The 14,040-nt window shown below is 50.9% G+C and overlaps 6 protein-coding genes and 2 non-coding genes across 8 annotated transcripts; 3 read left to right on the plus strand and 5 right to left on the minus strand.

Moving 5' to 3' along the window:
* Window positions 1–300: 300 nt before the first annotated feature.
* J4E82_005452 lies at window positions 301–374 on the minus strand. Its single transcript has one exon. It is a non-coding gene; the product is annotated as a tRNA-Ile (tRNA).
* Window positions 375–919: 545 nt separating this feature from the next.
* Window positions 920–2,665, minus strand: J4E82_005453 (uncharacterized protein; the record flags this gene model as incomplete). The annotated part of the gene is made up of 1 exon (XM_051731719.1): window positions 920–2,665. The coding sequence occupies one exon, from the start codon at window positions 2,663–2,665 to the stop codon at window positions 920–922; it is 1,746 nt and encodes a 581-aa protein (XP_051588448.1).
* A 1,106-nt stretch (window positions 2,666–3,771) lies between these two features.
* J4E82_005454 (uncharacterized protein) lies at window positions 3,772–4,520 on the plus strand (the record flags this gene model as incomplete). Its single annotated transcript, XM_051731720.1, has 3 exons — window positions 3,772–3,847; window positions 3,965–4,273; window positions 4,324–4,520. The coding sequence occupies 3 exons, from the start codon at window positions 3,772–3,774 to the stop codon at window positions 4,518–4,520; spliced, it is 582 nt and encodes a 193-aa protein (XP_051588449.1).
* A 553-nt stretch (window positions 4,521–5,073) lies between these two features.
* On the minus strand, window positions 5,074–6,627 carry J4E82_005455 (uncharacterized protein; the record flags this gene model as incomplete). The annotated part of the gene is made up of 1 exon (XM_051731721.1): window positions 5,074–6,627. The coding sequence occupies one exon, from the start codon at window positions 6,625–6,627 to the stop codon at window positions 5,074–5,076; it is 1,554 nt and encodes a 517-aa protein (XP_051588450.1).
* A 444-nt stretch (window positions 6,628–7,071) lies between these two features.
* J4E82_005456 lies at window positions 7,072–7,159 on the minus strand. Its single transcript has one exon. It is a non-coding gene; the product is annotated as a tRNA-Gly (tRNA).
* A 1,691-nt stretch (window positions 7,160–8,850) lies between these two features.
* Window positions 8,851–10,370, plus strand: J4E82_005457 (uncharacterized protein; the record flags this gene model as incomplete). The annotated part of the gene is made up of 4 exons (XM_051731722.1): window positions 8,851–8,859; window positions 8,897–9,247; window positions 9,305–9,569; window positions 9,625–10,370. The coding sequence occupies 4 exons, from the start codon at window positions 8,851–8,853 to the stop codon at window positions 10,368–10,370; spliced, it is 1,371 nt and encodes a 456-aa protein (XP_051588451.1).
* A 489-nt stretch (window positions 10,371–10,859) lies between these two features.
* On the plus strand, window positions 10,860–12,645 carry ELP3 (Elongator subunit; the record flags this gene model as incomplete). Its single annotated transcript, XM_051731723.1, has 2 exons — window positions 10,860–11,163; window positions 11,219–12,645. 2 exons carry the CDS (start codon window positions 10,860–10,862, stop codon window positions 12,643–12,645), a joined length of 1,731 nt encoding a protein of 576 aa, XP_051588452.1.
* Window positions 12,646–12,963: 318 nt separating this feature from the next.
* Window positions 12,964–13,453, minus strand: J4E82_005459 (uncharacterized protein; the record flags this gene model as incomplete). Its single annotated transcript, XM_051731724.1, has 4 exons — window positions 12,964–13,041; window positions 13,091–13,183; window positions 13,297–13,354; window positions 13,413–13,453. The coding sequence occupies 4 exons, from the start codon at window positions 13,451–13,453 to the stop codon at window positions 12,964–12,966; spliced, it is 270 nt and encodes an 89-aa protein (XP_051588453.1).
* Between the last annotated feature and the right edge of the window lie 587 nt (window positions 13,454–14,040).

Raw genomic sequence — 14,040 nt, forward strand, 5'->3', positions numbered from 1 at the left:
AAGGAGTGAGTCAGGGTCTGCAACTGTGGTAAAGCTGACACTCGGAAAGTGATGTATACAGTAAGAGAGGAAGGTACTGCTACACTATATCAAGGATATTTCGTTGTATTTACCTTAACCATCTGCTAGATATATAGATTCCTTAGCTGCTTCTTTTGTCTCTCTTTGCCGAATTTTCCTTTTCTTCTTGTATGTGTGTGTTATGTTTCCCATCCTAGACCGACTGACCTGGCAAAAAGGAAGGCTGCTGCAACAACTTTATAACGAGATTTACACATTTGCAAAAAGAAACGGCTGTGATGGTCACTACGAGGGTCGAACTCGCGACCTTGGCGTTATTAGCACCACGCTCTAACCAACTGAGCTAAGCGACCTGTTGTTGTTCGATGAAAGATTGTCAAACAATGTAATATATATTGTTATCAAAAATCTATAGGGTCAGCATAGTTGAAATCGGCTCAGGTGCGGGGTTCAGAACATCTTGCAGTTGGTCAACTCCGAGTCGATCTTTGCCGGGCTGACCCCACCCAGCTTAAAACTCCACAAACACCATACCCAGCTTTCCAAGATATACTGTAACTCTGGAGAACAAAGCTATACTGCTCTTTGATGCCTGCATACCAATTGAATCAGGCAGGCAGATTACAGAAGAAGAGATCTCACCAGGGATGCGGGCCTGCATGTTAGTCGTTTACTGAGCCGAGATATTCTGAAGTAAGACAATCAACATATGGAAAAGAACAACGTGACGAGGACGGGAATGATGACCGACACTCTGTGAAGAGAAAGTGAAACGACGTGTCTTAGAGAGAGGAAAGTAAGGAAACATATGGTAAGAAGTAGAGACGAGAAATAAACATAGCAGAGAGAAGAGGAAGAAGAGAGTAAAGTATACAATTAACGTCGACCCATAAACCGATCAAAATGCCTCTCCAGCGAGATCTTCTGCGAGACCTTCCAACTCTTCTTGTCTAAAAGGCACCCACAATCTCTCTGTACCCATAGCATCCTTCCTACTTTCAATCATCTGATGATCGTGGAACTCCTTAAGCAGCGTCCTGAAGCTAACTTCACTTGTGCAAACGAATGCTTCGACAGCCTTGTGGTACAGCACACGGTACTCAACGCCTTGCGCAGACTCTGGAAGAACGTTCTTGGTTTTCTCCACTTTCTTGGACCTTGGCGTAGCAGTGATTTCGTCGTCTTGTTCCATATCACCACCCTCCATGAGTGAAAGTGCTAGCTGCTCCATGACAAGGATGCGGAACAGTTCTCGGGCTTGTTCTGGTAATGACCGCAAGACGAAGCCTACACCGTCTCTTCCGCCGACACGTCTACCGCTGCGTCCCAAGAGTTCATTCACAGTCTCAACCGTGTCTATCTCCGCGTCATAAGGGGCGAAGGTTGTTGCGTCGTGGAAAAGGAATTTGTATTGCGTTTTCATACCGACATCCCACAAGAGAGGGAAGTGGGGTGTATCGGCCGTGCACAGGAGGTTGATGGAGGGATGGGTAGCTAGACGGGCAATCATGGAGGGTACTGGCGTCTTCCGAAGGTAGGGCGAGTCGATGGAGTTCAAGATGACGGGTACTGGATGCGACGGCGAGTTGCTTGTGAGATGCTCGAGAATAAAATCGAGTAGGAGTGCAGGTTGATTAGGCAACTTCAGTCCTGCTGGTACCACTGCTGATGCAATGGTCAACAACAGATCTTTGATTGTTGTGCCAGCTGTGTATCCATTTATGACCACAATCTTCGGTGTCTTCTTTGTCCCTTTATACGACGCGGAATTTATAAGATGTCGATAGAGGCGTGCGGTGAATCGCTCCGTGATGATGCGCTTCGAACCGTAACCGTAGAGACAGATGTTGAATCCTTCCTCCAGCTCGAAGATCCATTGGTTGTATGCACGGCCATGCAGTTCAAGTAGGAACTCTCTCTCGGATTGGTGACGGTCTTGGTAAGTTTGTATTGCTTGGAAGTATTCATCGTGGTTGAGTAGGCTCTGCGCAGAGAGGGTGTTGTTGGAGGTTTTGGTGCCGCCAGGACGGTTTTGCCAGAAGTACTCCTCATGCGGTGGCAGTTCAGTCGGAGGCGTAGGTGAGCGCTGCTTTCGCGGTCGTCCTACCTTTCCTGACCCCTTAGGTCGACCTCTTCCACGCTTTGAAGGTGTCTCTGGCACAGGTACCTCATCTTGTACTGTTCCCTCTTCACCTTGCTCAGTGTCGTCTGCGTCTTCCCCTAAGATATGTTCTGCAAGGTCTTCCTCCTCATCCAAGGCATCCTCGTCGCTCTCATCGCCATTCAGTGTGCGCTCTAGTATACGTCGGTTGCTTTTCCTTCGTGCGCTGCGATCGGCGTTGCGAACAATGGTGGGTGTGCCGTTTGGCGAGTCTCGTTTTGCGGACTTTGTAGGGGTTTCAAACACCAGTTTCCGGTTGGACTTGGGCGTCGCAGCGATTCCATTTATCAGGCCAGTTTTCTTCAAGATGGATCGTGGTGTCCCATGCTCGGCCAGATGTTGTGTCCTCCCCTTTCTGGACGGTGTCTGCGCTTCGGGCGGTTCTAGCTCATCGGGAGCGTCTTCTGCAAATCGTGCGCGTGACTTCTGCGGTGTCCCCTCATCAACGTCTTCTTCGTCGCGTCTCCGCTTTGTGCCGACCATGTCTTGTTCGTTGGGTGGATGTTTGGGCAGGACAGGGTGACGCGACTTGCGCGACTTGGGTCTTGGCGTGATGGTTGAGGCTCAACCTTAATTCTTATTTGCGAGAGACGACTGGGACCTGGCTTATTTCCACTGCACATTCATTGCTACTACCTGTCTTGCTTGCCTGTGCCTTTGCGAACTGCATAGGATTTGATATTCACTGTACAGAGTCATAGTGTTCGCGACAGGCGGTAGCATAGGGTCGAGTTTACTACTACTGTTCGTCGCTAGTAGATTCGCGCTGACATGTGATCGTGGGCCTAGCAAGCGTCGTGCGGCGAGTGATGCCTGACTGAAGCCTGACTGGAGCCACCCACCCGTCTTTTTTGAGAAGCTCACAACCACAGCATGCATGCATCCAGACTTGGACGGGCTGCAAACTGTTGGTCCAGGCTACGTGCATGCGAGACACGAGATGGCTTGGAGGAGCTAGATTTGGTCATGCAGGATTATGTCAAGCAGCCTTACGAACTATGCTAGCGCAGTCGGAACCTGGTCCAGGAAGCTGAGCAGGATGTTCGCGGCCCGTTCGTAAGCGGATACTTGGTGCCTCCGGGCGTGGCAGTCACGCCGTGGTGGTATGTCAGACGTGACGAGATTGTGATTCATATGGCAAGGCAGATGACGGCTTCATGTGCGATACTCGAGGACATGTCTCAGAGCGTGAGACATGTCAGGCTGTGGCTGAGACGGGGTTACAAATAGCTGTAGGGCTCCACGGGATATGCATTCAACAGACGCTGATAGGCGTGGCTTAGGCGAAAATGGTGCCCAGCCAGGATTGTGCTTCTTTGATGATCTCACGCATGCCGGCCGCTCCTTCTCAATTTCCGTCGTCGTGTTCGTCCGTTCCTGCCCCGCACAACCCCAAATCTTCAGCTCCATACTTCTTGCTCCCGCAACAACGCCCCACTCACCGCCACGAGACTGCTATCGCGACTCCCGCACCGTCAACGTCGACAGCCTTCGAGCGCCTCGCCGCGACACGATCGTCTGCCAACGCCGCCCGGCGCATTACCCGGACTTCTGCCCACGCTTCGGGTTCCAGCACAGCACATGCCAGCATGGACACACGGAGGCGACCAGAGTACAACCTCGAGATCTTTGCGGATGCGGCGTGCGTCAAGGATGTTGTCAAGGGTGAGTCCCTTTTTCCCTTTCCAACCTGTCTGTTTTGAGCATCGGCGCGACTTTGTCACCCCACTACACGTCTCCCCGCCCGGATAGCGCCGTGGACCATAGTTGACCTTGCTCCAGCGATACTGCACACGATATTCTTCCACCGATACTTTACCTCCATCTCGCCCTTGACCCGCGACCTCCTCGACCTTACCCTTCCCGCCATCGACGATGTCGATCTTGAGACACTCATCGAACAGAAGACGTTTGCGCTAGTACGGGCGATAGACAGCACACACCAGCCGCGAGGAAGAGGGCAGATTGTCGTGCAGTTCTTTGAGAAGAAGCGGAAGAAGACGTCGTATTTCTTCAGCAAGGCAGACGAGGACGTTTGCTGGGAGCAGTGGACGCTGGACGTTACCCTCGCCCAACCACGGACCGAGACTGGTACGCTTTCTTACACTCTCTGCAAAGCAAGCTACTGATCATGACAATAGATGTGCTAAAAGTCCGCCGTGCCATGACAAAGTCTCTAGAGAAAGCAGCGCATAAGATCATCGCCATCGTAAACCGAGAGAAGGACCACATTCCACCCATCACCACCACCGATGCCAACCCCTTTCCTTACCAGATCGTCGTCAACCCAAAATCTGTCAACGAGAACGACTGGAGACCGCGCATCGGCCTTTTCTGAGACCTATCACCGTGACGCTGAGTGTAGTAATAACCCCGACTGTATATACAATCCATGATGTTATGAGGAACAGGAGATTCAACACCGCTGGGGGTAGTAGTCGTCACTGCGTGTGACGCAAAAGAGACGGAAAAGTTCTGGATTCTTTGCAACAACCACTTGAAAGACCGACCGCGCTTCACCCCTGTTCACCGCCACCACTACCACTACCAAAAGCTCCGTTGTACAGTGTCCGCTACGTCGGGCAAACCCCCATACCTGAATTGCATTCTGAACCCGCGGATATCGGGATGTTTGCTAAGAACACGAGCCTTTGTCGCTCTTGATTGTTTAATTGCTGCTATAGCTACACAAGATACCCAATTCCCCAATGAGATTTTTCTATACATAAACCTATACGCACCACACACTGTTGATTATGATGTGAACGTCTGGCTACAGTAGAGGTAGTAATACATGTCGCGAGAACCAGTTTAGGTTTAACAACCCTCTCGATAATCGGTCTCATAGCGACTTCGCCCTAATCATCATACCCAAGCCGATGTCCAAAACATTACGTATTGGTCTTCTCGTCCCAGTCAACCCACCGTTTCACAACCTCGTCCACCTTCTTGACCCCATCTTTGGTAGCCTCGACTTCGAACCATTCTTTATGCGTCTTACCACAAGCATCGCACTGCTTGATGACACGCTGGTCTGCAAGCTCGAGATGAATCAAGCGTTCTACACGATGCGCGTGCGGCACTTTCCTTACGATATCGGTATTCGTACTTGATTGGCGTCGAGATTGTGCAGGCGAGGGCTGTGGAGAAGGCGTGGAAGAAGAGACGTAAGGGTAGTATCGTACGAGAGATAAACTGTATCCACATTGGCGGGTCCATTCGTTCATACGGCGGTGTACATTGTTTGCACGTCCGATCTTAAGGAGAATGGTGTCTTTTTCTGGTGAAGAGTCTGCCTCTCCGGATCGGGAACGAGCGGTATTGGATCGAGGTCGTTGTCCGCCTTTAACTGAGTATTGTCGCATGACATCTGACGTTCGTCGGCCTTGATCTGAACGTGTTGGCGGTGCTAGCAGTGTGGACGCGGCTGAGGATGGGGCGGGACCAGCGGATTCGGGTGTGAGCCAAAAGATGTAGATGTAGCCTTCTTCGTCGTGAGGAGAAAGGGGCTTTGAGAGTTGTGCGAGTAAAGTGGAGGCGAGTTGTGGTGGTAATGTGTTTGGGATGTATCGGAGTAGCTTAGCTGTCTCCGACTCTTCTCTCGTTGTTCGGTTTACGGGTCGAGCAGGTTTCTCCCCTAGTGGTTTGCGAGCAGGTAGCTCATTGACTGGCCGAGATGAAGACGGTGGTCGCGATGATGATGGCGGCCTGGAGCTTTGTGCGCTTTGTCTTCGATGATCTTGTCGTACTCGAGGTGGTGGTTGAGGTATTTGTTCCATAGGTGCCTCTTGTCCTTCATGATCCGCGGTTGGCTTTTCGTCTGTCCTCCTCTTATGCCGCACGACTTCAGCGTAGTCGTCGTCCGCAGAGCCGCAGCACAATGACGCCCAAAAACTCTGCTTCTTCCTTTGTGGTGGTGGTTTCGACGGACGATGGTCCCGACGCTTCCTCTCCGCCATAACATCACTCGGCACAGACATCAACGGGCCTTCCACGTTATCCCAAGTAGCTGGCCGGTTGATGCGCCGTGGCGGACGGGACCCAGATGTTCTCCTTCCTTGTGTGCTCTTCTTCTTCTGACGTCTAGTGGCTTCATCCGGCTCTCCAAAATCAAGGACACCCAGTCGTTCAACAAGTGTGTCGATACTATTCCTCTCTTTCAGCGGGTATAGTTGAGTTGCCGGTCCGCTTGTTGCTTGTGCGGCCAGTTGCTCCGCCTGGTCTTTATGTTGCCAGCAAAAGTAGGCCGCAGCGCCAATCTCGTCGTCGTCGCTATCATCGCTGAGAACAGATACTACGGCTATGACACCATCGTCTTCAGATACTTTTGCATCGATTGGACGTCTACACGGTCGCCCAGATTTAGTAATGCCTTTGCATGTTGTCGCCGGATTGCGCGAATCCGAGCGAGGGATGAGCGATTCCGGTGTTGTTCCTGTGAACATGTTGGTGTATCTGCAGTGGAGTTGCAATCAATGGGACTAGAGTCAAAGACGAGCTGCTAATATAACGCTCAGACTATGCTTGTGTAAATCACTCGCAGCAACCTTCACAGCCTCACCGCCACGTGAAGGGTAGGGTACTTGTGAAACTGGTGCCGATGGCAGTGAACCTCAACTACGAGGACTGGAACTACGGATGCGGTGTGCCAGCGCATTATGAGCCAGGCAGACATCGCCTCGAAGTGGGCGCGTAGCTGAAAAGAGATGGCGGGTCTCGAAAACGCGAGGTGGGCACGTGGCGGTGCATGTGGCGCAGCGAGCAAAAAGAGTTAGGCGTGGCACAGGGTGCACGGATCAGGATCCCAAAATTCTTCTTCCTCTTCCAACCTACTTTAACCACGGTCGTCCACAGGACCCACGAACGAAAAAAAGAAAAGCTTTGTAAGCTGCATCGGCCGGGAATCGAACCCGGGGCTAGCCGAAACTGTCCTGTGATGGATGGCAACGGCTAATTTTACCACTAAACCACCGATGCGAGGTTTGGAACCAACGAACTGTTGATTGCTTGATAGAGGTTTCGCTTCGCTGTACACAATATATCCCTAAGATAGACTTTTCTTGGGAAGATGGAGGCAATCGATTCTGCAGGTCTTCGCAGTCAGCTATGTGGGGTACAAGCTGCAGTAGGCTGGAATCGGACAAAGCTAGGATTCTCCGACTCGCGTAACGTTCTGGATCAAACATTAGATTCCCTCCTGCATTTAGCAGTAGTTTTTATGTGTCTTTTACATCTTGCTGGTGTCATTCTGGAGAAACCTAGACTACTGTACGTGCCAAATAGCGCGAAATTCTGAATGCCAAACTGTATTCATCCCGTCAAGTTGTTGGGTATGCTTGGAGTATGTCGCATTGTTGAACTGTCCACACCAATCTGGTGATATATACCTAGGTACGCTGGAGAGTACTCTGAGCCAGAACATTCCGGACCACTGGAAGCAAAAATTTTCCAATATCAAACACAAGACCCAGGTAGCGAGCTGAACTAGTTGTGTGAAGCCTTGTCTGTCATGTAGGCTGTTGGAGGGCGCTGAGACTTGTACCTGGCTAAGTTGTTCTTGCGTTGAAGTATCCAATGTCGAAGCACTTGCATTCTCTGCGATTCTGAAACTTATCCATCTACACAATGAACGGTTGCGTCGATATGACAGCGATGTGAACGAATATTGGGGCTTGCGCATGTCTTCCGCTTGGATACGCCAGACCGCAGTAGCGGCTGGTATGCATCAAATATGAGCATGTGGCGTTGCTCACCAGGACAACCCGTTGCCACTCCTAAGAGCTTGCCTGTTCATCTGCAGTCATGCGTTGCAAGCCTTGCAGTGGTGCCATTTCGAGAAGTCGATTGCTCGAATAGAAACCCGATGCTCTCAATCTGTCAAGGTAGGGTCCGCGCTTAATAGCGTCTACCAGCAGAAGCCTGTTTTCGGATCAGCCACGCACAATTGCAGTCGCGTATTTCGCCTGTGGTTTTATTCATTCAGGTTTGCCAACCAGTGGGGACGTGTTTATAGTGCAAACACATTCATTCCCGCAGTTAGCAACTTTTGATCAATCGTTTCGCCTGAAGTTCGAATTGAACGTTAACAACACAACGAATTGCGATGATTTTCGCATGACGTTTCTGCAGACAAACTCTAAGATGAACGGTTGGTAGACAGGTTACCGGGACATAGTCCCCTCTGGCGTGGCCTGGACTGACTATCGGAGCCCGCCCCGATACTAGCGCGCCACATTATCGCGACAGATCCCAGCTACGATCACGATCCGTCGCTCTTTTCAGACAACTATGATGCTACGTTAGCCACATTTTTACCGCTTTTGGTTCAACGTTGACCCAACTCCAGAACTTACCAGTATACCTTAGGCGTAGCAGGCATGGTAGTTCGGGATCCAGACGTGCGGCCGTCGCGTCAACGGCTGAAGCATGACGACACTTTGCTTTGACCATTCGAGTAGCCGTCAGTTGTAGAGCCAGAAGCCGACTACTCTGGTAATGATGTGTGTCGATATTCTCGTGGATAACCAAGTGGATAGTGTTTTCTGTTTACTGTCTTCTCCATCTTCCTCGGTGAAACAAATATTTTCCTTCTTGACCTGAACGTTTACCTTCCCGTCACCCCTGGCTCGGAGCCACATCATCGCAATGAATATCAACGTACGTTTCGAATGCTGAGGGTATCAGCATGGAAGACAATACTAACATTTGTGACAGGAGCCTGTCCAAGGGAAAGCCTTTGCGCTTCCCTTCACGAAGGCTGCCAACCCAAATGCCAACCTCACCGATTCAGATCTTCGCATGCCTTTCATAAGCCGCGTCCCAGACAACATTCGAAACCATTTCATTGCCATGTGCGGAGAGTTTGTTGGCACGGTCCTTTTCCTATACTTTGCACTATCCGGCGCACAAGTCGCAAACAGTATACCTTCATCCGGAGGCCAGACAGTAGCGGAAGCAGGGAGCAACCCTCAGCAACTGCAGTACATCGCACTCTGCTTTGGCTTCTCACTTGCTGTAAATGCTTGGGTCTTCTTCAGAATCAGTGGTGGTTTGTTCAATCCAGCCGTAAGTGATTTTGTCCCACTGCACTCTTAGTCGAATAGATTTGCTGATGCCATAAAGGTCACATTCGGAATGTGTCTGATTGGTGCCCTCCCCTGGGTCCGTGGTGGCCTTTTGTTCGTCACTCAAATTCTTGGTGGTATGGCTGCGGCTGGCCTGGTCCAGTGCATGTTTCCTGGTGACCTTAACGTTCGGACTACTCTCGGTGGAGGCACCAGCATTACGCAGGGTCTCTTCATTGAGATGTTCCTTACTGCCCAGTTGGTCTTCACCATCTTTATGTTGGCAGCTGAGAAGCACAAGGGTACTTTCATCGCACCAGTGGGTACGTAATCATTAGACCTAGTCTGGTACGTCGCTCATGCTGACATCTTAAACAGGTATTGGTCTTGCACTGTTCGTCACAGAGTTGTCCGGAGTGTACTTTACGGGTGGCTCACTGAACCCCGCACGCTCATTCGGACCTGCTGTCGTTAACCTTGAGTTCGCACCTTACCATTGGATCTATTGGCTTGGACCCATCCTTGGATCAATCATTGCGGCGGGCTTTTACAAGTTCATCAAAATTCTTGAATATGAGACGGCCAACCCAGGTCAGGACATGGACCACGCTGCCAAGATCGAGAAGAAGAAGAATCTGTTGCTTGCTGCTGGTATCAACGAGTATGATGCCCACGTGGTCGCTACAGAGCTTACTGAGAAGGCCGCTGTTGCTGAGTCTGGCGGTCCGGACGGTGGCATCGTTGCTAATGGTCAGGGTCGACGTGGTCAAGAGATTAGCCCTGGCATGTACGGTACACAATTCCGTTCCAACTCTGACATTAGCGACAAGCGCGGCTCCGGAAGCTCACAATCGGGGATTGTACAGCCCCAGCGTCCAATGGCTGTGACTACAGGTAGTCAGGTTGGGAGGTTTAGTTACTTGGGTAGCCGTGGTGCCGTACCTGGTAACTCTGCACAAGTCCACGCCTTCAGAGCGGAAACGAGGCAGGACAGCCCCGCCATGACGACGAACGATGAGCTTTACGCTCCTCTACAACATGGCGCTGACGTACCTCTGGGAGGTGCTGTTCTTGAGGCTGAACCTAGACAGAGGGTCAACAGGACACCGTCTAGCTTCGCATGATGAGCGAATGCACAAATAGATATCTCCATATCACTCGGCATGTCGGTGCATCCTGTTTTTATTTAGCACTTTCTGTATATAACAAGTCAGTTCGATTGTTCATTGAAAGGTCGCCAATTGCACAAGTGATTTCACACAACCACGTTCTAATGTCTGCTGGCGCTTGTGATTTGAAGCCCCAGAACGTCGGTGTTGCATACAGCAGGTATATCAAAACTGTTGTAGCCAAATGAAAGCTGAATTCAATTTCATCGTTTGGCGAGACCGATGTTGGAATTGTTGATACGGTGAGTGCGCATCATAGAAGAGTAGGAACTTGGTGGTCACCACTCGATATTATCGGGCAAGTTGAAGCGATTGCACTAGTACGAAACAGTCTTAGCCCGTAATAAATCGCACCCCCACTCGTGACTTCCATATCCAGAGTCTGAGTCCTCCACGAGTCGTCGTCTCTAAACCGGGTACTTCGAACAATAAAATCTGCCCACCATGGCGACAATGACAGTGACGGAGACACAACACAAGAGGAGGCTACCGAAAAATGTCAAATTGCCACCCGAGAACGAACGTTATATGCGCGCATGTGCAGATATCGCCTCTGCGCTCATCCAGGACTATGAATCACAGGCCGATGGCTCAAAGCCCAAGAAGGATCTCAACTTGAATTCATTGCGGGGCCAGATTGCGAAGAGACATTATTTGAAGAGCCAGCCCCCGCTTACGGCGATTATCGCGGCGGTACCAGAGCACTATAAGAAATATATCCTCCCAAAACTCATCGCCAAGCCAATCCGTATGTCTTTCCAGATGTTGTCGAGAAAGTGCTGCAGAGCTGATGCATCTTGTAGGTACTTCCTCCGGTATTGCAGTGGTGGCGGTTATGTGCAAACCTCACCGTTGCCCACACATCGCCTATACTGGTAACATATGTGTATACTGTCCAGGAGGTCCAGACTCAGACTTTGAGTATTCAACACAATCTTACACAGGTTACGAACCCACATCTATGCGCGCGATCCGAGCGCGATATGATCCTTATGAGCAGGCCCGTGGACGAGTCGACCAGATCAAGTCGCTCGGTCACAGTGTCGATAAAGTTGAGTACATCATCATGGGCGGCACGTTCATGTCACTGCCAGAGTCATATCGGGATGAGTTCATTTCACAACTGCATAACGCGCTTTCTGGATACCAGACCAAAGACGTTGACGAGGCTGTTGCCGCCGGCGAGATGAGTAACATAAAGTGCGTTGGTATTACCATCGAAACACGGCCAGATTACTGCTTGGACCAGCATCTCTCTTCCATGCTACGGTACGGATGTACTCGACTTGAGATTGGTGTACAGTCACTCTACGAAGACGTAGCGCGCGACACCAACCGAGGCCACACCGTCGCTGCCGTAGCAAAGACCTTCTGTCTCTCCAAAGACGCTGGCTTCAAAGTGGTATCACACATGATGCCTGACCTACCCAACGTCGGTATGGAGCGTGACCTCGATCAATTCGTAGAGTACTTTTCGAACCCAGACTTCCGGACCGATGGGTTGAAGATCTACCCAACACTTGTCATCCGCGGTACAGGACTATATGAACTTTGGCGGACGGGAAGATACAAGAACTACACACCAAACGCCCTCATCGATATCGTGGCACGAATTCTGGCACTGGTACCACCATGGACGCGTATCTACCGCGTACAACGCGATATCCCTATGCCGCTTGTTACGTCCGGTGTCGAGAATGGTAATTTGCGAGAGTTGGCGCTGGCAAGAATGAAAGATTTTGGTACCTCGTGTCGCGATGTACGGACGCGTGAGGTTGGTATCAACGAAGTAAAGCATAAGATCCGTCCCGACCAGGTCGAGTTGGTACGTCGGGATTACACAGCCAACGGTGGTTGGGAGACATTCCTTGCGTACGAAGATCCGAAGCAAGACATCTTGATCGCCCTGCTTCGTCTACGACAATGTTCGAAGGAACACACTTTCCGACCAGAGTTGACCGGTCAGCCTTCTTCGCTGGTGCGTGAGTTACACGTCTACGGATCCGCCGTACCTATTCATGCTAGAGATCCGAAGAGGTTCCAGCATCAAGGCTATGGTACGCTTCTGATGGAGGAGGCGGAGCGCATAGCTAGAGAAGAGCATGGAAGTAGTAAAATCAGTGTTATCTCTGGTGTCGGCGTAAGGAGTTACTACGGAAAGCTAGGTTACTGGCTCGATGGTCCGTATATGAGCAAGACGCTTGAGCCGCTGTGGGAGAGAGACTGGTAGATAGAGAAGTCCCAACTGGCGCATCCTGGCGTTGGTGTATGGGTCGGTCATTTTGCTTGGACGGATGGATATGCATGGCCCATGCATAAACACAGAGCATAGATTATACCAAATCAATGTCTTGCTACGGAAATGTATGAACCCGCCTGTGCCTGCTAAACGCCGTGTGTCATATTACAATGTACAAGTGCTCTTTGCCTTTCCTCCACTGGCGCAACGACGCATGCATGTTCCGATGCTTTGTCGTCGCCTCCAAAGATTTTTGATGGTCTCTCATCTTGCGTTATCCCTCGGTCATGTTTCGCACGCTGTTGGGGCTCATGACAGGCTTATCGCACCGCGGCGGCTTTCGCGCATGTGAAGGAAGGCTTGCAGTCCGCAGAAGACAAAGAAGCCCTGGAAGCTGTTAGCAAGCTGGAAACTTCTTGTTCGGGTCAATACATACAATGTATATGAAGACCGCACCGAAAACCGCGCCAGCAACTGCGCCACCGTCCTCGGGGTCCTCATGTCCTCCCATTACGGTGCCGCTGTGTCCCTGTGAATTGCGTGTTAGCATATGTCTTAATCTGTAGCCATGCGCCCTTCAGCATCAGGGTGGGTGGCGAGATATCTTCAGGGATCGGATGCTTGGGCGCGCGGAAGACGTACTTTGAACAGCGCTCCGATTGTGGAGAGAATGACGATGGCGAAGAGGGACACGACGATGCTATTACTCCATCAGCTTCCTTGTTACTGCTATTGCTCCCAGAACAGTTCGCGCGTACCATGTCCAAGCATTCATCGCGGAAACAACGGGCTTCACCATGATGGGCGAGTTGTAGCTTCGGTATCGCTCGGAGGCGGCTGGTCTATCGGCGGCGGCGGTGGCGGTAGCGCTTCGATCGCAGTATCTTGAGATATTCCGCTACCTGTATTGGCGATGTCGAGGATGCTGTAGGAGAAGATGGAGTTCGGAGGTGGTCGACGTTGGTGATGGTAGCTGGAAGAGGTGCCTGAGCCATCGTCATGTCCTGCGACGACTAGCCGCGCGTTGGTCTGTGCAGTGCATATGCAAGTGAACCGGGAACTTCCCGAACATCAACATCGTTCTTCCGTTCGCACCATTCGATCCCACAAAAGCTTCAACGGAAAACTCTCCAGAGTTCAACTTCCGGTACAATAACTTCTTTTAGGCTTTGTTTATCACGCATCCCTCATTTCGTGACTTCATGTCCGCATCTCGGTGACGGACATTGCACGCCGATCAGCCGAATGTCTCGCTTTCAAGCAAAACATATACACGTTTGAGAAGATAAAGATGCAGCTTGACTTCTGAGTTTCTGCACAAAAGTAGCAGAGCTTGGGTAGTAAATCTGTTGACTTCATCTTAGGATAGCTCGGGCTTCCAGAGGT

Source organism: Alternaria postmessia (assembly GCF_024291825.1).
Source record: "Alternaria postmessia strain BMP 2775 chromosome Unknown scaffold_29, whole genome shotgun sequence".
Lineage (NCBI taxonomy): Eukaryota > Fungi > Ascomycota > Dothideomycetes > Pleosporales > Pleosporaceae > Alternaria > Alternaria postmessia.